The following is a 20551-nucleotide window of genomic DNA, read 5'->3' on the forward strand; positions in this document are numbered from 1 at the left end:
CTGGTTATAATTACTGGAAATAATTACTTTTTACCATAAGAATTGCATGAATCACATAAACACAAACTGTGGGTAAACTGCAGGATTTCTTACTGTGCTTTAAAGGGGTGCCATGGTTCTTAGGCCTACACATGTTGAATTCACACTGCCCTTGCAACACAACAGCATTTCACCGACCACAACATGAATCTTCATCACCATGAGAACCTCACATCTCCCAATCTAAAATATTATTCGCTAGGCCCTTCTACAAATTCTCACCACAGTAGTTTATCCTTCCATCAGACTGTTTGTCATTATAACTATATTCTCTGTCAAGCAGAGAGCTGTGTGCTGATTATGTTCTTGGCTTACACATGCACACACACACACACACGCGCACATGAGTTGGCCTAACTGTTGGCCCTTGCATCATGACCTTTAATGATCTATCATGCATACTCCTCTATTTTAACCCTTCAACAGTCCTACACTTCAAATGAAGTGCAGGACTCTGCTTACAGGGGTGTCACAATACTCAGAGTGTTCCATAAAATAGTGGTCGAGGTGACAAAATCTAAAATAAGCTATGGCCTCACACTCGCATAGGATATGTGGTTGTTTCATCTTCTCCTAGGTATCTTATGCAAATAGGACCATCTATCAGTCCTGATTTGGAAGGTGTCCTTTTAGGTTACTGTCTTGTAAGTACTCCTACCACCCACAGTAACAGGTTTCTTTTTAAACTTAGCACTTCCATTTACTTGGCTCATTTTCTGTGAAGATGGCAGCAGTATGTTCATGCAAAATGACAGGAACTTCACCAGACAACACAGCATCACATTCCTGAGAACAGTACTTTTTATCTGTATTACCACATCCTTAAATATCCACATAAGAGATCACCATCTTTGTTGGCTTCTAAATTGCTGTATTCATTTTTTTTTTTCTGACCACATGGTCAGTGTTCCATGAAAGTTAGGATGAACACTCTTCACAGATGCAGAACTAGTAAATATTCTAACACACTTTTGCCACTGCTCTGAGTCTGAGAGAATGCCACTCCTTCACACTGAACAAACCATTAATTTGGCACAGAGACATACTGCTATGCAAGACCAGTTACAGTGTCTGGCATAGAAGGTAATGTCATGGCAGGTCAGCTAACTGTTTAAGTTATGATTATTATCAGATAAGGTTCAGTCTCTATAGCTATTAAGGGTTAAAACAAGATGATGGAAAGCACTCTTGAATTTATATGTTGACCAAAAGTGGATGGAGAAATGGAATGAGGTCAAGATACATAGCAACATAAAAGGCCAAGTTCATCCTTAGATTTCATCAAGACATGAATGCAATCTTGATACTTTAATGACTTCCTAGATATCCTGACTGGCTTAATTCCGCAATAATCAGTGTGATCAACACTACACTGGAGGGCAGCGTATCTTTGTACTTTCTTCCATAAATTCTTGTCATACACAATGCCAATGTAGTGCCATGCAAACGTGTGGGCTACTAACAACATTACCACCACACAAAGTCAAAGTCAAAGTCACATTGCGACTGATGGTTGGTCAGTCAGTCATTAAGTCTTGGTTTTCTTTGCAGAAAATATTAATTTGAATGAAAAATATTAACTTTTGGGACTAACAACAGAGACTTCATAAGATTTTTCTGAACTTACAAAATGCTAAAATGGACAATGCCATCACTAAGTGACAAAACTAAAATTTAAAGGAAAGAAATCTATGGGCTAAACAAGAACAACATGGTTCAGCTGGATTCCGGAATACATCAGACAGAGTGGAAATAGCTAGTAAGAAATCAAAAAGTAAAGACTGCAGGAAAATACAAGAGATCACTGACCCATACAAAATGGAAATGATGGGGGGGGGAATCATACAAAATGTACACAGTGTGGAATGTGGTTACCGTAACATTTGATAAAGATGTTTAAAGCACTTTCATACACAGGTTACAGTAATTACAGTAACATATGTAGGGAAACAGGCATAAGAGGCTGTACACAAATTTCCACATTATTCTCAAAGAACAGCAATTAAACTGCACAGCATACAACATATTTATGTCTCAACACCACAGATCCCATTCTGCCACATGCCAACTCTTGTGTCGCAACCCGATGCTGCAAGGAAACATATGTTCATAATGCAAACAGTACTGCCTACAGAGTAAATGGCAGGTTTGCACTGCAATCATCAACCAACTGCTGACCTCCGCGCACAACACAAAGCTTCACGCCTCCCCACCCCCCAAAAAAAACAATTCTGAAGGTTTGTGTAACACTCAGGATCACTGAGTTTTCTTAACTTTGTTCCTTGTCCAGTATTCTAAAGAACCCAATGTTTTCTGTCCTCAGGTGGAAGTATGGCAGGCACCTATGCTGTTGGATTCATTAGAAAGAACTAACCTCAATCACAGGGAAACCTATGTTGGGTCATGTAAATTGTTGCTGGTCCTCACAACCACAGTCAATCTTGGTTCTGAGTCCTGTGGGACTCTGGACCATATTACACTGTCTCACCAGGAAAACCTATGTCAGTATACACATCTAAGATCAGGTTTTGTCAGTGGGAGATAACAGGAACATTAACAATACGAATTATAAAAAGGAACATAAAGACCAAACCAACAACCAAATCCCACCTACTGCTAGCACCATCTGTGGAACAAAAACTGAACCTCAGAACTACTATCATACAGACATACATGATGAGTCTGTCAGATCATATCAACCTTCCTTCTAAGTCAACAGCCTCATTACTGACAAGGGGAATGAATCCATACAAAATTTCCATATTGGGTTGGCTAATCCAACTTGTTAAACACACCATATGGGCTGACTCCTTGTACTTCCTTTATCTGTTGTTATTTTCAACTTCCAAAATCCTAGCTTCATCTGAACCTACCCTATGACCTTCACAGGCACATTGGGTCAGGTCTGATTTCTCTGTAAGACACTCTCTGAAACTGTACCTATGTTCAAAGAGCCTCACAGCAAGTGGGTCTGTTTCACTGAGGGAGCTTCTGCCACAGTCACAGGGAATGCTATAGATGCAATGTGCAATGTGCAATGTGCCATCTGCTGCAGATCTCTCACCAGTACGGTTCTCACGAGTCAACTCCTAACAGTGTGTTTAATTTTAAAATATCAGGACAATATTAAAAACTAAACATCCACTTTCTAATGGACCCAACAGAGTAGATGCCTTCCACCCTTTCACGTGAGGACAGAAACAGATGCAGTTTCTGAAACACTGCATTCTTTTGAACTATGGAGAAAGTCCAAAAACTTAGTAAACCCAAAAGAAATACTATTATATTCATAAACTGGCACAAGTACTGAATAATAAATTACCTCTTCAGTCCTGCACCCCCCCTCGCTCACCACCACCAAAACACACAACAGTAAGCAACATGGGCTCTGCTGATTGTGGAGAAATCGGTGACTGCACAAGCCTAACTTTAAATTTCCTCTATCTGTCATATAAACATCTGATATACAGTGAAAGCCTTATGTAAGGTTTCTTTTGGGTATCATTGGTCTGAAACGTTAAACTGAGGAAATTCTCACAAGAAGGCGACTGAACACAGAGATTACTGACTTGGGATCAGTGGAACTAAAGTTAAATGAGGGAAAACTCTGATTTGAGTAACATTAAATGGGGTTTCCACTGCACTGTGTTCCAGGAAGCAGCTCTACCCCTGTTATCAGGTGTATTACTGCAGCTATTGCACTGACAGCTTATTTTATTATATTTGCTAGTTCAGTATTAGCGGTAATACTCGGGATTCAGTAAAGACTTTTTAAATACCTCACTAGTAAGCTAACCACTAGATACTAACAGCATTAGTAAGCCAGTCACTGTTCCTGTTCATACAGATAAAAATTACAAACAACCTGTCAGTACAATGATAACCACTCTCCTGAAGATGGTGGTACATGATACTCACGATAGAATATTTGTATCAATTATACTTCAGAGGCCAGACAATGTCCAACATAATACTGATATAATGAACCAACTACTGCATTGGTGCAACAGTGCAGGTACACAATACAGCTGGACTTACTAATATGTTGATATTAAACTTCTTTGCATGTGGTTCCCCAATTCTTCTGGGCTATGCGTGAAGAGATGAGATTGCCAGAACTGCAGAAGCCAATTCCTGGACCCTGAGTGGCAAATTTAGTCACCAGGACAAATCTTTCACTCACCTCTACCAGCCAGACAACTTTACTTTCCATCCTGCCTTCAGATTTACACATCATTTCAGTCCAACAAGGAAATTACATGTTTCTGTAACACTGAGCCCACAAGTTGGAATGCTGGTGGCCCCTTTATAATACAGGGATACTTAAAATCTCTATTCCCTAACATTAAAGGTTGCCAAAAAATTAGGATACAGCTGCTAGGCCCACAGTTCTGTGGAATTTAAAATCTCTTATCCCTGGTTGATAAAGATTAATACCAAACAAGTGGCTGTGGCTGTCTTTAAAACCTTCTCGTGCATATTTCTGTGTACTTAAATGTATGAAAGCGGCCTCAGTAGTCTAGGGGTAACGTTCCCACCTCATGACTCAAGGTACATGGGTTGAAACCCGGCGGAGGTCGTGGAAAATTCAGGGAAAAAGTCCTCTGGGAGGGACTTTAAGCCGTGGGTCACCTGTCGTAGATTTACGGCACATAAAAGATCCTCATGTCTCTATGAGACCTCTGAGCAAAATTAGGCAACAAGTTTCCCGCCCAAGTAGTTTCCAATACCTCTGGTAGATGGGGGAAATACCAGGTACTGAGGGCCGACCTTGTTGGCTGAATGGGGCTGATAGTACGCACCAGTACCAGTAGGGTATGGTGACAGTAGAAATTAAAGGGGGACGCACAATGGACCAATAACTGGTCTAAGTGCATGGGGAAACCCGCCCCCTCTAATAATAATAAATGTATGAAGTATTTGTGAACCACATTTCAGCAACGCCAAACAAACTTGAAGCAGGCAGCAGCTTTGACCCTGAAAATATTTGATTAATTACAGCAATCTATACTTTTAAGGCAGATACTGTGCCCATTATTCCCTTCAGCTACTGAATGTGTTCAGAAAAAATGAGGGAAAACTTTTCAAAGATGTCGAAAAAAACAGGGCAGCCTCATAAATACTAGTCCTTCAACAAGTATATACTGGGCCCAAATTAATCATATGGAATGTTCTGTCCTGTCAGTAGTGCGAGAGGTCAGCAGTTTGGCACCACAGTGGTGACACATCCAACGTGCCGCACACCTTTACCTTGCTGTTTGCGAAGAGCAGACCAACGCCTTCCATGCACACCTGCAACAGACCACCTTCTCCTGTACGCATATCTTGAACAGGAAATTCCCCACCCAGTTCCAGACCAGCCAGAACACCACTGCCACGGGCTGCAGCCCGCTCCATGGCTTCCTTGATGGCATAGTACAGTTCCTTACACTGCAAACAACATGAACAGGATCAACACCTGTTCCTTCTGCAGCACACAGTATTATCTGCTTCCTGTATATCACTAAGTTAAGTCCTTTCAGGTTTAACACATCACTTCAGAGTTATGTGATTTCAGAAAGGATCATGAAAGATTTGAAAACGTGGCACCCAGACAAATATTTTAGTAACCAGAAAACAGTGGATAAGTATTTTCTGGTGCCCTGCTGTGTCTCTCACCTCCAACTGACAGACAGGATTAATTTCTTCCTTCTGACATGCCACGTGTTGCCAACACACATCACATATGCTGGGCATGAGATAACATTCATAAAAGAGATTTTTTGGATGTGGTTCACCATTTCCTCAGAGCCTCAAGTGAATAAGTGAGACTGTGGGAACTCAAAAAGCTAACTCCTGAATTATGAGTGGGAAATTACTTACCAGCACTTCATTCGTGGTCACGAGACTACATTCCTTGACTCCTGACTTCAGATTTACATGTCATTTTAGAACTCAACAGAACAGGGTCAATTTTGAACACCTCATGTCTGTCCACCTGTGATATAACCAACACCACCGTCTGGCCATGGTACTGAGTTAAATACAGTTCATACCCTGAGGACCTTCCATTTCAACATTATCCTGTCCCAATTTCTATCAAACAGATTCTGACCAAAATGGATCCAGCAACAACAGAACTCAGTTCTTGGTTGGATTTTAGTGGAACTGTACTGCCAAGCGAACAATTCAAGTAACATGAGCAGAGTGTGAAGGGCACTAGACAATTTGAATAAAGATACAGTATGAAGAAACTGAGGAGAACCACACAAACTCCAAGAATATAGTATCTCAAGTCATCTACAAACCATGGGCAGTTTGTGATGGTTATCATGGACATATTACAAAGTGACAAACAAGAGAAAGCAGACTGTCGTCTGGGGTGATATGTTTTCTAACACAAGAAAATTAACAATGAATCAGCCTATGTCATTAATGTTGCAAGTTAGAATTATTTTATACAAAAACGTACATAGGGACCAGGGTGGGCTTGTGTGAACACGGTTCTACAAAAGGTAAGAAACATCCTCTCAGAAAAGTTAGCTTCTCAAAATGACTCTGCTGCATGCAGTGAGTCCATATTCTTACACCAGATCATTCTACCTTCTTTGTGTAGTACTTGTGCAGCTGTGTTTGTCCTCCATTGCGTCTCCAAAGGCAAAGAACCTTGTTTTTTGGGCTGTATGTCATATTAACAAGACGTTCAAACCACCAGCGTTCAACAATTGTGCCATTAACGGAACGTAGCACCAGGCCATCTTCTCGTACTTCTAGGAACAGCAGGTCTCCTGACGCATCAACGCCAGCATGAACTGTGAAGCTCTGTCGATGGACCTGGCGTGAACCCAGTGGCTTGAGGTCGATGTCATTACCATGCTGTAATGAACATTACAACATGGTAAGTGGTGCAAGATGCAGGCCACAAGAGACTGAAGATTCTCACAGCACTGAGCACTAACATTACAAATTACTGTGACATGATCTTGTGCAAACTGGTAGATAGGTACCAACATTTCAGAAGAACGCCAGTACCCATCTATAAAATTACGTGATGTCACATCCCAAAAGGCCATAACATAAATTTGGTGATATTGGATGCCTGAACTTCTGCTCCAACAACATAAAAGCCAAAAATTAAGATCTCTCTTGAGCCAACTAAGTCCAACTCACACTATTATCCTTTACTGGCTTAAAGGGAAACCTTTTTCCTATGATATGTATTTCTAGCTAACAGTCCCATTATGTCGTGACATACTTACACAGTAACACTACTTAGTTGTAGTATATCAGAGACTCTAAGTCTTTTGGAGAAATAGACTGCATGAGCGTTCCCTCAATTGATATTTATGTTTCAGCAGTCACACCACGAATTCGCTGCACTTTGCAGAGAACATGACATTCATATTTCTCTGTCATGTAAATACAGGTATCATTCACAAACAAAGCAAGATGAGTTCCAGGTGCCACAAGGTTATCATTATGTACAGACTGTACAATGCTGTGGCAAGGACAGAACCTTGAGGAACCCCTGCAGCTATTTTTCTTGGTGTAGAAAATTTGCCTTCTATCAAGACTTTAGATTTTCTGTCAGCAAGAAAAGCTTAATAAGGATATGTAATTATAATTCTGACAATTTATGTAGTAGAGCAGAGTGCTATGTTGTGTTGAAAGCTTTATCGATATCCAACAACATAGCAGCTGTCAACATATACTGCTGAAATTGTAGGTGACGTGATCCACCAGCCTCATACACCGAAGTGTAGTACTGTGACCTGCCTGAAAGCCTCACTGATTTGTATTTAGTAAGTTTACTACCTCAGTGTATTTTAGGATTGTTCTTAAAACCGGCTTCTCAAATAATTTGAACATAGTGGACAAGAGGCTGATCAGATGTAAATTTTGCCAGGTTTTGGCAGAGTTACGATTTTTGCCTCCTTCCAAGGTGATCAAGCTGAAGGCTGTGATTGAATAAATGTGTTAAATTCATGAGAGGTCTTCTTGGATGAAGCTGGAAATATGCATTTGGAATGCCACCAAAATGAAAGGCCTTTCCTAATTTCAAGGATTGTATTTCTTTTCAGATGTCACAGGGTTGAAAATTAACAGGAATATCTTCATCAACAGTAGCAAACCCTGCTGGCTATGGCTGTCTGGTTTGGTCATATTGCCTAGGCACAGACTGCATAGAAAACATCGAATCACAGTCATTGTTTACTGGGCCACTGCATAGCAATGAGAGTCTCTTTCAGTCATGATGTCACAATATATTATTCTCCATGTGTTTCATCAACTTCAGTGTGCCTAATCATTTGGTGCTATGTATCTTCATCATACCACTGTGTACAGCCTATACTGGACTGAACCTCATCAGAAGCAAGTTCTCCTTTTGAAATTAGAACCGTGGACTAGACTGACATAAACAAAGTATGAACTAATACAATTTAGGGCATTTCTAGCTTACTTTCCTTATTTTGAAAATATATATATATAATGAAGTAAAATAAAATAAAACAAAAAAAATAATAGTTGGCCAATGAAATCAAAATGCTTTGTATGTGCATGCATAAACACCCCCTTCCCCAAACAACTTCTGAATGCCTAAACTCATCTTTATTTAACTTGGTATCCATATCATGCCACCTGAGGCCATCTCAATGACATACTTCATAATTCCCTCCCATCAGTAATACCAACACTGAAGCCTCCCAAATACACGGTCATCCTCATCTTGGTCCTTCAAATAGTCATTCTCTAGAAGAATTTTCCAAAGCAAAATTTCATGTGCCTCTCACTTCTCCCACCTAGCCTCTCTTTACCTAATTTATGGTACTGACTTTCACTACGAATTGTGGAAGGTGCATTGGATTCTTACCAAATTGTTGATCTGGTCAAGCAGTTCATTCACCTCCTGGCTGTACACCAGACCAATATGGCTTTTGCCCAAAAGTCTTCGCACCTTACGCTTCAGCTCAAACTTGTTCACATTCACCATCACCATTATTGCCACCAGATTATACAGCATAGTTGACAGAAGACGGTCCTCATCATGCTCTAACCGCTTGCGTTCTGTGTCACTCAGAGAGTTGTACCTAAGGGGAAACAGTTCAACAGATCCCCACTGTAATAGCTTCATGAGTGACAAACAGTAACATTTATAACTACCAAGATAAGACTTGCAGTCTTGCAGTTAGCTAGAGAGGTACCAACATCTCAGAGGAACCTGCAGACAGCATATTTCTCAGAAATGTTGGTACCTATGTACAAAACAGTCCCGTATTCTTCATGTTCCCAAAGTTTTAATCTAGAAACAGTAACATTGCACACAGACCTCATCAGGAATCTGTCTGAGAACCTTCCCAATTAGGGTTCAGGAACTTATCTCGATACCACCAGACCCATCAGAATTTACTGCTTATTTTCAACAAGAGTACAGGGCAGCCATAAATTATTTCAAACTTACATAAATCATAAAGTTTTGGATATATCAGGAAATTGACTGCATTATTCAAAAGAACCACTCAAAAATTTTCAATGATGGCACTGCTGAAACATACACAGACAACAAACGCAAAAGTCGATCCCCCCCACCCAAAGGGTAATGCCTGCGTTGTACTGGGAGACCGAATCAGTTACTGTTGGGAATATGGGGAACAAGCACCTGAAAAGACAGTCCTTCAAACGATGGTTGGAACAGTTTCAAGAGACAGGTAGTGCCCTCATAAGAAGGGCAAAAGCAAGGTTTTAGCAGACGCTGATACAGTTGAGGTGATCCGTGAAGCTTTTCAGTGCAGTCCCACAGACGGCACACCTTCAAACAAACGTTTTCTTTCAACAAGATGGTGCCACTCCTCACTGGAGCCTTACAGTGAGGGTCTCTGAATAAAACTTTTCCAAACAGATGACTTGAGCAGGATGGACTAACCCTTCGGCCCCCTCCCTCCCCCGATATAACTCCACTGTACTTTCTCTTTGAGGGCTATGTAAAAGATCAGGTATTTCATCCAAAAATTGGCAGTGTGGTTGAATTTCATGCATGAATCAACAATGTGGTTCCTTCTGCGACACCTCATATGAAGGAAAACACGTGGTGTGAAACTGAGTACTGTTTAGATGTTCTGCGAGCTACAAGTAGCGCTCACATTTAGATGTACTGAACTTGAGGAGTTGTTCTTTCAAGTAAAGCAAACTGATTCTCTGTATTCAGCATACTCTGTTTTCTGTGTACCTGAAATGTGGTGAATAAATTATGGCCAGCCTGTATTTTGATTATATGGGAAACAAAATGTAATTTGGTTTTCAGGTGTAGATACTAAAAGCACACCCATTTCCAGTCTCCCTTCAAAGCTTCACTCAAGTTGAGGGCCTACATCAGGAAGATGCAAGATACGGACCTTTCCATCATCTCGCCAGGACCCTGGTCCATGCCAACCATGTCTCGTTCCTGTGACACTGCATCCAGGAAGGCATCTTCCCAAAACTGCATCTGGTCCCACAGAGTTGAGCGTTCCTTCCCTATCAGGCCTGCCACAACAACAGTTCACAGTTTAAAGTGGTCCTGAACTTACAATCGGTCACGTTTTGGGACTCAACTCATCCTACATGCTATAGAAATGCATACACGTTTTCATCACTTTGTAAATTTTGGCCACTAAATTTGGGGTTCAACTGATTAGAGCAGAAGTAGGCATTATTCAAAAGTACAAACCTTCAAACAGATATGTCCGACCAGTATCAGGACTGGGAGTGGTAGCTGTGTTGATCATGCTGCCACCATGGTAACGGAAGCCAGTACTGAGGGATGATTTGCTGGACCATACACTCGGTGTCCGCTGCTTTGCCTGGCGAGGGAACTGAACAGAGACAAAGGATCAACATGGCAGTTGGCAAGTGTGAACAGAAACCAGGGACATACTTCATAAATTACAGTGTAATAAAAGTTCATGAAACTTAAGATGGGAGCAGGAAAGGTGTTGCTTATTATCTGATAATTAAATTTAGCATGTTTAATGCCAGCAAACCTTAATCCTTACACTGTCAACTTGCTGCCCAGGTGGGCTTTGTCATAGTCTCGATGCTAAGCTCAAGTACACTTATGCTGTGAAGAACAGACATCAACTCCAAATTTGGAGTACATAATTCAGTATTTTCCCATTCATAACTGAGACACCCCCTCCACTGTCATTCATATACTACCAACATATTTACACAGCTTGTCAGTGTCTATTTGCTGTGGAAGAGAGAGGATTAAAACACAGTAACATCCTCACAATCTCACTGTTCTTACTGTATCAATAAAAGTAGGCATCAAGTAATGGCATTATATAAACAGAAGGCTTGACTGGGGCTTGATTGTGGGTCCAATTAGGACCAGTTGTGGAGGCTCTAATGTCACTGTCTACGAACAACAAGAGCATCTGGGACATCCTGCTGACAGCAGCCCAAAAAGAAGATGTCACTGTCCAACTTGGATGAATATGACTTTGCTTCTGCATGGGTTCAGCCAATAGATATTATGAGGGTCTCAAACTGAAGGGCTTTGATTCTAGCAAAGGCCATGGCAATTAAAGGGCCCGAGCAGGGGGGGGAGAGAATGGACCCAGCAGAGGTCTAGGTGCTACTGGGGTGACTGGAGTTGTCCACCCCTGAATGATGTTGATAAATGTTTCATGCAACAGATTCTAGCCATACTGCAGTTCACTCACTGCAATTTTCCTTCTGTTGTGGACTGAATTTTCCACAAGTGCACAGGCATCGGCAGTTCTTACTGTTGTTGGTTTGCTACTCCTTTCACACACCTCCATGCTGATCCCTCCACCTCAAAATTCTGCACATCATTTTGCTGCATTCTGCTGACTCATAATATCTTTGCTATAAACTTCCATGTGCTGGTGATGAATTGCTGCTACTGTCACAGTTCTTGCATTCAAAAAACCAAATCACAGCACAAACTTCATTCTTGGACTGCTGTTCCAATCGAAAAGACATGTTAAACTGACCTGTACTTATAAAAGTGGTAGATATCATGCAAATGGACGTGCAGTGTTACCAGCAATTATTGACAGATCCCATTGACACATCCACAATAAGTGTAGAGCCTTCGGTTGTGAGAATATTACATCCTGCAAACTTACTGACCGCCACACAATCAAGGCAACATTTCCAATGTAATCATTAAACATATCAAGAGTAATGGTGAAATCCAGTGGCATGCAGTAGCATAGTTTGTTGAGGCACTATGCTATAAGCTGAAAGGTCACAGGTTCGATTCCCAACAAGGTAACTGCATTTTTCAACTGACTTAATCTCTTCAGCCATGCTATGTTCCTGGGGTCTAAGAGAAATGAGTACCAGGAATCTTCCTGGGGGTAAAGGGCAGGGGGTGTGTAAGGCTGAAAACCTCACGGCTATCTGTGAGCCAACTGTCTAGAAAATGTGGGGACAGCTGGAAACCCATACTTTACAGCACTAACAGTACACCAACCCATTCATTCTAGAGAACAGAAATGTTCATCACACCACCAGACAGTGCAGAGAACTGTGCCACTTGCACATATCTTATGTGCCAAGTTCCATGGTTTTCACAACAGAGTTCAGATCACAATTTTCTAGGTTATGGCACTCATGTACACAGGAAAATTGCCCCACCTGCCTGCTGTTTCTAACAGTCCACACTGGGCTCCAAATCTTTACCTCCTCTCATTGGTCTGGGTGAGCCCCTCCCTGCCTGTATAACTTGACCAATTCTTCATCTTACACACTTAACCTCAAAGACAAGAGGCAGGATATCCACCTGAAATGCTGGAACCCACATATGACTATATGGAGTCACAACTCAGGAGGCCATGACCTGAACCTCAAGGGTTCAAAGTCAGGTGTACAAAGCAGTCCAATTATCATCAACTTCTAAGACTGTGCAGAACAATATGTCCAACATCCCTTCCTCTTGTCATACAAAAACTTCATGGTAACTGCATGCAATGCGGTTTACCTGCATCAAGAATATGGAGTTGGTATCCAATGTTCCAGAGAGTGTCGCCATCTGCAACTGATGTGACAAACACTGTATCCACACCTCAGATCATGCACTCACTTTATCCAGTGTATACTACCAACGGAAGAGTGGGGCAGAACCAGACACCACAAAATATGTTGCATGTCACTGGTCCTTTATTAGTATATATTTTGACTGGTGTCCCTTGTTGAATCCTGTCTGTGGCTGGGTGCCATGAATGGCTGACTTATAGTGAATCCCACATCCTTGTTGAAGTTTTGATGGTGTGTGAGTCTCGACTTCACCCTCCAGCAGACACCCAGTCACAGATATGATCAAAAAAGACACAGCCATCAAAACACATCTCAATGATGGACCAATGATAAGCAAAAGAGATTGTTATGGCCAATCATCTGACCACCTACTATTCCATTGAAACTTCATGCTGGGACAACCATGAGCATATTCCAAGAACAGAAATACACTGTAAAGCCACATCAGCCACTGTTTACGGAGATTGGGACAGTGTCTGAAATGTCAGATATTAAATCCATTTCCACACAGCTGATCCTCAGGTCTTAATGCATCCCTACACCTTTCTTTGGGGATCCACTCTATCTGACACAAGGCAGGAAATATCTTGACCAGCTCAGTGACTATTTGGTTCTCAAGGACTTTATTTGGATACCTACAAAATGCCATGCATTACCAAGGAGAAGCAATTTTAATTTTAACTGAACTGTGCTTACATTGGTGCAAATGCTTTTCATTACACTAATTACAGTGTTACAAGACTTTCAATTGATCACAGACAAGGAGGTATGGAGGTAGGAACGCAACTGTGTGACTAGGCCCATCACTTACATTGCCTTGCTCTACCTCACTATCAGACACAGTACTGCGGAACGAGGCGTGGTGCCCAGTCAGTCTTTGCCTGGTAAATGCAGGATTGGTTATGATGCTGCCTGCATCTGATGCATTGCAAGATGCAACACCCTCGGTTGAGCCGTGTAAAGTGTTCTCAGCCCCACCCTACAAGAAACAAAATTTCAAATCAAAAGAAAAGCCATAAACTGCAGTGGAAGATGTGATATAACCAAATGACAGGACACTGAGCTGTCTGCCACTATGGAGTGGGCTGCCTACCACTGACATGTATTTAGCTAATGATGTGGGGGCTCTGAAAGATGTTAACTTAAATTCTGCTGTAAATTTGGCCTCATACTCCATACCCGCACCTACACATAGTGCCAAGGTGTACTCTTGCTAAAGATGCAAGTTAGACCCGTTTCCAATTACTGGCTACATGAGGACACAAGGAAGTCATACTAGTACGAGATTCAGACAGCAGCCACTGTGGCCCCAGATAGGCCTAATGTACCAGCCCCTGATGACAGATGGGTATGAAGCAATAGTAGAATGATAACTGGAAGGAGAAAACTGAACTGCTCAGATAAAAACCTGCTCTAGCACCACAAATCCTACAGTGACTACCCTGGCTTCTATAGTCACTAACTGCCTGAGACTTAGCTTCCCCAGTAAAGCCTTTTATAAAAGTGAAGTGAAGTTCAAGCAACATGCAGTATATAAATGTTTCCTTTATTCAGTCCTGCAGCCATCTGAGTACAACTAGAATGAAATGTTTTCCAAACAGAAGTTGGCCATGAAGCATAGCTCTAACTGGTCAATATTCTGCTCTGTCTGGCTCTGTTTGGCCAGGCCTGACATTAAAATTTATCAAACTATTCAAGGAGATAATTTATGATTCAAAGCTGTTTACTATCACACAGAATTAAGTTAGAAGAGCATGACCTTCTGGGTTGTAAATAGTTTGGTAAACCCTACTGACTTGTCAGAGGAATGTACTGCCTCCATATTCAGGGTTGAAGAGCAGGACAAGTAGAAATCAGTTACAATGTAGAAGATTGTAGTCAAGTCACCACTGTGAGGACCCAATATACAATGGAACTATATTTCACCAATAAACTGTAACCATGACCACCACAAAGACCTGAGGCTATTCACACACAGTGGGCCAACAAGTTTATGGTGTGACAATAATAAGTTGGAACAGATACATACCAAAGGACCCTGTATACAATGCAAACAACATTGAAAGTTGCAACAACATATAGAATCCTACAATCTGGAGAACTTGCCAGTGGAACAATGGCAAATAGAAGATTGATGGTATACACATAAAACTGAAAAGTATTGTTGCATTTTTTGAATAATCAACAATCAAAATTTTCAGTTTATCAGTTTTGGTTCAATATTCGAATTAAAAAAAAAAAAAACATTTTTTGTCTGACTTTGCTGCTTTGAGGACATCCTTTTCCTCAAACACAAATGGGTATGTCTTTACAAGTATACTTATACTTCATGTATACCACAATTTCACTCTTCATTAAGTTTATGCTGCTCTTATTGCGTTCATCTCTCCAATAACAGTTCATAATTGAGAGTATTCACTTCATGCAAGCGATGCACACAGAGACAGCAAAATGACAGCATTTGTGTAATATCTGAAGTCCACTGCCTGCCACCAGGATTATCTGACACCATGTGTCACTAAGAGAAAGGGTTTGCTTGGATTTGTCATCCAGAAACAATGTAATCATAGACTTCAGGATATAAAATTCTTCATATAATTTATCCTGGTTTATAGACATCTACAAGTTCAAAACTACACAATGTTATCTTTGGCTAAGTTGTTGGAAATTTGGATTCACATCTCATGGATGCTGTATCACTACGAAATTACAGCTGGAAATACCGCATGTTAATGTTATGACACCATGAATGGCAGATATAAATGGAATAGCAAATTATTCACTTTTCTGAATTATCCGCTTTTATACTGTACTATACACATACCAACTATATAATGTAATGACTACAGTCCATAATGAGTTTACCTTAACCTGCATTTCTAACGTGCCACCAATTTAACCATGTTCAGCATAACAACATTCTCCGGCCTGAAAAAGAGTACTTCTGCAGAATTCCTAATATTGCAAGTGCTTTTCTCTCCTCCTAGATTTACATAACATACGCTTGGTAACACAGCCTAAGCTACTAATAATATATGCTTCACAGGTCAGGCCAACACTATGAGGAATGCATCTTTCTCAAATCTTGATTCATTAGGTATAATGATGGAGATAAGATGCAGCTTTCTGCTGCAGTGAAGCTTAACGTTTCAAAGAAAATAAAACATTCAAAATATGTCAGTCACATTACCTGGTGTTTTTCCTGTGGTTGTCCCCATGCACACATACCAAACACTCCACACCAAAATGCACTGCAGTCATTCCCACACTCACACCATTCCACTGCCAACCTTCACACAATAACCAAGACAAAGATTCATGATTACTCAGACCAGCTTCCAGTCTCTTCAAACTAGTTACGAAATACTTGCATAACATAATAACATGGTATGTTTGCTCTGTCCTTACTTCTAGACAGCATAAAAATCCATACTGTTTATTTTGAAAGCTGTATGACTCACAGAAACATGTTTACTGCGAATAAAACACATGTTTAAATTGTCTCTATATCTGCTGAAAACATTTTTCGTTTGAATAAATATTTAGTGAGTTACGAGATGTGAGCATAAATCAATTAGGCATGGCCGGAAATTGCATTACACTGTCTGACTTTAACCAAAATAAACTGGAATATGTTGGACAAATTTTAGTAAATTCCCCCATATCAAATTTCATGAAAATCAGTTGAGAGGTTCTCTTTGATTGTTATGTGCAAGCAGATGCTACAGCAAATAGACACGACACAGCTCTGAGGGCATTCTTGCATATACACCAATTAGAACATATAGCTAAGGCAGGTGTGTTACGAACCAGTCCCTCATCACAGCACACACACCATGAACTAGAAACTGTGAATATTCTGTGATGGACAGATTACAAATTCTTGATGTGTTACAGACGTTAAACTTAATTCAATGGACTGCAAATAGAAGAAGATAGGGAAGCCTTAACTGCTTTACAGATTCTTATTAAACATCCATTTGGTGTCCAAGAATGCTGTACCCTCCAGCTTCATGGCACACTGTGACATCCTTGGCGATGATAATGTGTCAAAACGTCAAAAAGCATTGCTTGGTAACAGACCAGTACATACACAGAACGGCAACAAATGGGCGTCCATTGCTAGGCAATGCATGGGTGGACACACCTGACAACAAATGATATCTGTTGCTGAGCAGTTGATGGGTTTTCTGCGGGTGGTCCATGCCAAGCCTATATGAGGAGCAGTTCAGTAGTTCAGTTCTGAGTTCTGAGTTCTCAGTGGAAGATGGCCATGGGAAGTTCATACAAGACAAGAAGACTTCATAGTGATTTGAAGTGATAGTCTCTGTGTTGAGATCTGTTGCTATGAGAAAACTAGTGGAAACAGAGAATCCTACTGGATGTGCAACGGTAAACTGTAAATTGTATGTAAGTCAGCGACAGTGCTGTATTAAACGTGATTAAGAGAGATTGTAACCAAAGTGCTAATAAATCCAATCATCCAATCTAGAACCCGTTAATTTTGTCCCACGTACCACGCTTCACGTGACAGTATACACTTTCTCAAATCTCTTTAAATGAGGCAAGTTTGTCATATTAATACAGCCACCTGCTCACACTACTTCCTTGCTCACAGAATTTTCTACCCTGAAGACGGAGGTGATACATTCCTCCAAAAGGTCAGTTCACACAAGATCTAGAAGGCGCCACATCCCAAGAGATGGAATTCTTCAGTGTCATATTAATGTCCAAACTTCGCACACTGCAGAAATATCTAGTTTATGCGCTTTATACATGCCCTTATAGAGCCTCATATCATTGTGATCACTTTCAATGCATAACTTGCGTGGAAATAACCCTGCAGCTTCATTCTCAAGCATGAAACCATACAGTAATTTTACTGCGAATTTATGTATGAAATTGAAATGGGCACAAACAATGTCAGATGCCAACACATTTCTAAATCCAGACACAGAGGCAGAGAAAGTGGAGGACACTCACACAAGGACAGTCACTGGAAAGAATCAGTGAGGTGACAGAAGGGAGGGGGCAGTTATGGACTACAAGAACATGGACATTATTAAGGTTGTAAAAATTTCAATAAAAGAAGAGTATGTAAAGCTGGGTCAGAGGACAAAGGGTACAAATTATTGAATTATGGTAACATAGCACAACAAAATTTCACTTTTTTCAATAAGATGTAATAAAAACAAGTTGCTTTTCACTAAATTGTGTGTGACCATCACAAAAACTGCAGTAAAACACGTTGTAAATGCACAGTTATCTCTATTCTATATTCTCTATTCATATGCAAGACACAAAAAATGAAAAAATACCACTTGTTACGCTATTCCAAATAGTTATTTAAATGAGAATATATTTTTATTCATTCATAGAACATCATTTTCTCAGTAATGGTTAACAACAATTATGAACACACTAAGAAAAGAAACAGCACTTACTTTCTCATACACTATTATATTTAAGCATCCTGTTGCACTCTACACGATAAATGANCACTTTCTCATACACGACTGATCTTGGACTGTATTATGTTAAAAATGAAACTGGTATTTGGCAGGGATGTGGCAGCAGAGTTGGCTGAAGCACTACGCTACTAGCCAGAAGGTTGTGGGTTCGAGTCCCAATGAGGTGGATTTCCTTTCAATTGACCTAATCCTTCCAGCTGCACTATGGCCCTGGAGTCAACGCAGCCTCTTAACAGAAATGAGTACCAGGAATCTTCCTGGGGAGTAAAATGTGGCTGGTGTGTATGGCTGACAACCTTGCTGCCATCTGTTACCTAATTTGCTAGAGAAAATGGGAGAGCCTCGACATCTCACAACCATATATGAGCCTTCATAGCCTGTTACAGGGATAGCTTTACCCCTTTTCTTTTACTGTCACTTGGTAGATCATGGTTGGTTGCTAAGTAACGAACAGAATGAAATCCATTTCACTAAAGCTGGTTTTGACAAAATCAACATTTCACATTTGGGGTCCTACTGTGCATATTGTAATTTTCCTGAAGATACCACCAATGTAATTTTATTTTGTGGCATGGCCTCTATAAATTAGTGAAACTTAATCAAATCCATTCAACTGATTAAGCATTAGCAACGTGAACATTCATCCACCCATCCACACATACAGAGGTATGGCATCAACCGCCCCCCCCCTCAAAATCAACCAATTTTTTTTTTTTTGTATTCTGGGGGCCTCAAAATGTGTATATCCTTCAAAATGCTGAGACTGGTCTTTCTCACAGTCACAAAGATGAAACAGAAAGACATGCTGTTTTGGCACAAGATTCAAAACAAAAAAAATTATATAATGGAAAAATTCTGCATTTGGAGCTTGAATCAGCATGTAGGAATTATTTTCATATTATATCATAATATTATACTATCCAATGGGTACCGAGGGCTCTATGCTTGGGGGTAAAGCAGCAGGGAAATGAAGCTGACCATTCACTTCCTTCCAGAACAAGGTCAAGAAAAGTGAAGCTATACCTCCACTCTGTCTTCATGCCATGATTCTTAACTAATTAAGCACAGAGATAATTTACTGTATGTAAACTGGTTAAGTTTTTATGTTTATACAGGGAACTAATTTAAGAGTTAAGATTTTTGGCTGTTACCATAACCTTACTGACTAGTGTTACTGAGAAATGTACGTATACTAGACCTCAACAAAGGCCAATAAAAATTAGTTTCCTCTTTCCACATTGCATCATCAGGAGTGTAGCACAAGAGACCCATCCCAGTTGTTCTTTTCATCTGTCTGAATCCAATTTGCTGCCATGTGCCTTTTAGAAGAATTGTGAAACAAAACAGACTCACTGTTACCTCAGAGTCAATAGACGTGAGCTTTGACAGCAAAATTTGCCTCTTCTGGTTCAGGAGGTCACGCAACATGTCAGCTGCCGATTGATTGTCTGGCCCTTCCTCTGTCCCGGGACCCTGGAGGGAGTCATGAACCAGTTTCACGGATGGGGGTGAATCTGAAACACATTCGGGGATGAGGTCCTTTAATTACATTTGAATGAGCATTTTCAGTGGCTCCGATGTCGCCGTGGAATCACCCAGGGCTGTAGCGCCAAGTGGTACATACCGTATTTACGCATGTATAGGCCGCAGCACAATTTTCAGACAGAAATTATAGAAAAAATAATTTTCTTGGAATATTATTTCAGGAGTATTACACCCTGTATTACTAATTATGAATATAATTTTTTTTAAATGAAGTGTGATTTCGAATATTTCGAATATAAGCCACACCCCAGTTTTCCTCTTGAATTTTTGGCAAAAAATGTGCAGCCTATACATGAGTAAATACGGTATATACAAGTAGACTTAATCAGTCATGCCTTATGATATTCATGAAGATATGAATGCAAGCAGGCATATAGGTATATTGCTGTCATATAATGGGCACAGGTCTGTCAAATGACCATTTGGTTATTCTGTTGGTTTCAGATTATAGCTTTAGACATGATCTTATTGAA

The 20551-nt window shown here is 40.5% G+C and overlaps 1 protein-coding gene across 20 annotated transcripts in view; it reads right to left on the reverse strand.

Annotated features, from left to right (window-relative positions):
* Positions 1-20551, reverse strand: part of LOC111863784 (MAP kinase-activating death domain protein) — a 121350-nt gene that overhangs the window by 23591 nt on the left and 77208 nt on the right. For 19 of the 20 annotated variants that reach the window (XM_033751192.1, XM_023850462.2, XM_033751193.1 and 16 more), the window contains 7 exons: positions 19893-20047; positions 13874-14041; positions 10724-10868; positions 10410-10539; positions 8891-9107; positions 6622-6894; positions 5290-5469 (listed from right to left, as the gene is read on the reverse strand). In XM_033751192.1, coding sequence (XP_033607083.1) covers positions 5290-5469; positions 6622-6894; positions 8891-9107; positions 10410-10539; positions 10724-10868; positions 13874-14041; positions 19893-20047 — 1268 coding nt within the window. The remainder of the gene's footprint in view (positions 1-5289; positions 5470-6621; positions 6895-8890; positions 9108-10409; positions 10540-10723; positions 10869-13873; positions 14042-19892; positions 20048-20551) is intronic. The other variant, XM_023850469.1, reaches the window with a different exon arrangement.

This window comes from Cryptotermes secundus, unplaced genomic scaffold, assembly GCF_002891405.2.
Source record: "Cryptotermes secundus unplaced genomic scaffold, Csec_1.0 scaffold572, whole genome shotgun sequence".
NCBI classification, from domain to species: domain Eukaryota; kingdom Metazoa; phylum Arthropoda; class Insecta; order Blattodea; family Kalotermitidae; genus Cryptotermes; species Cryptotermes secundus.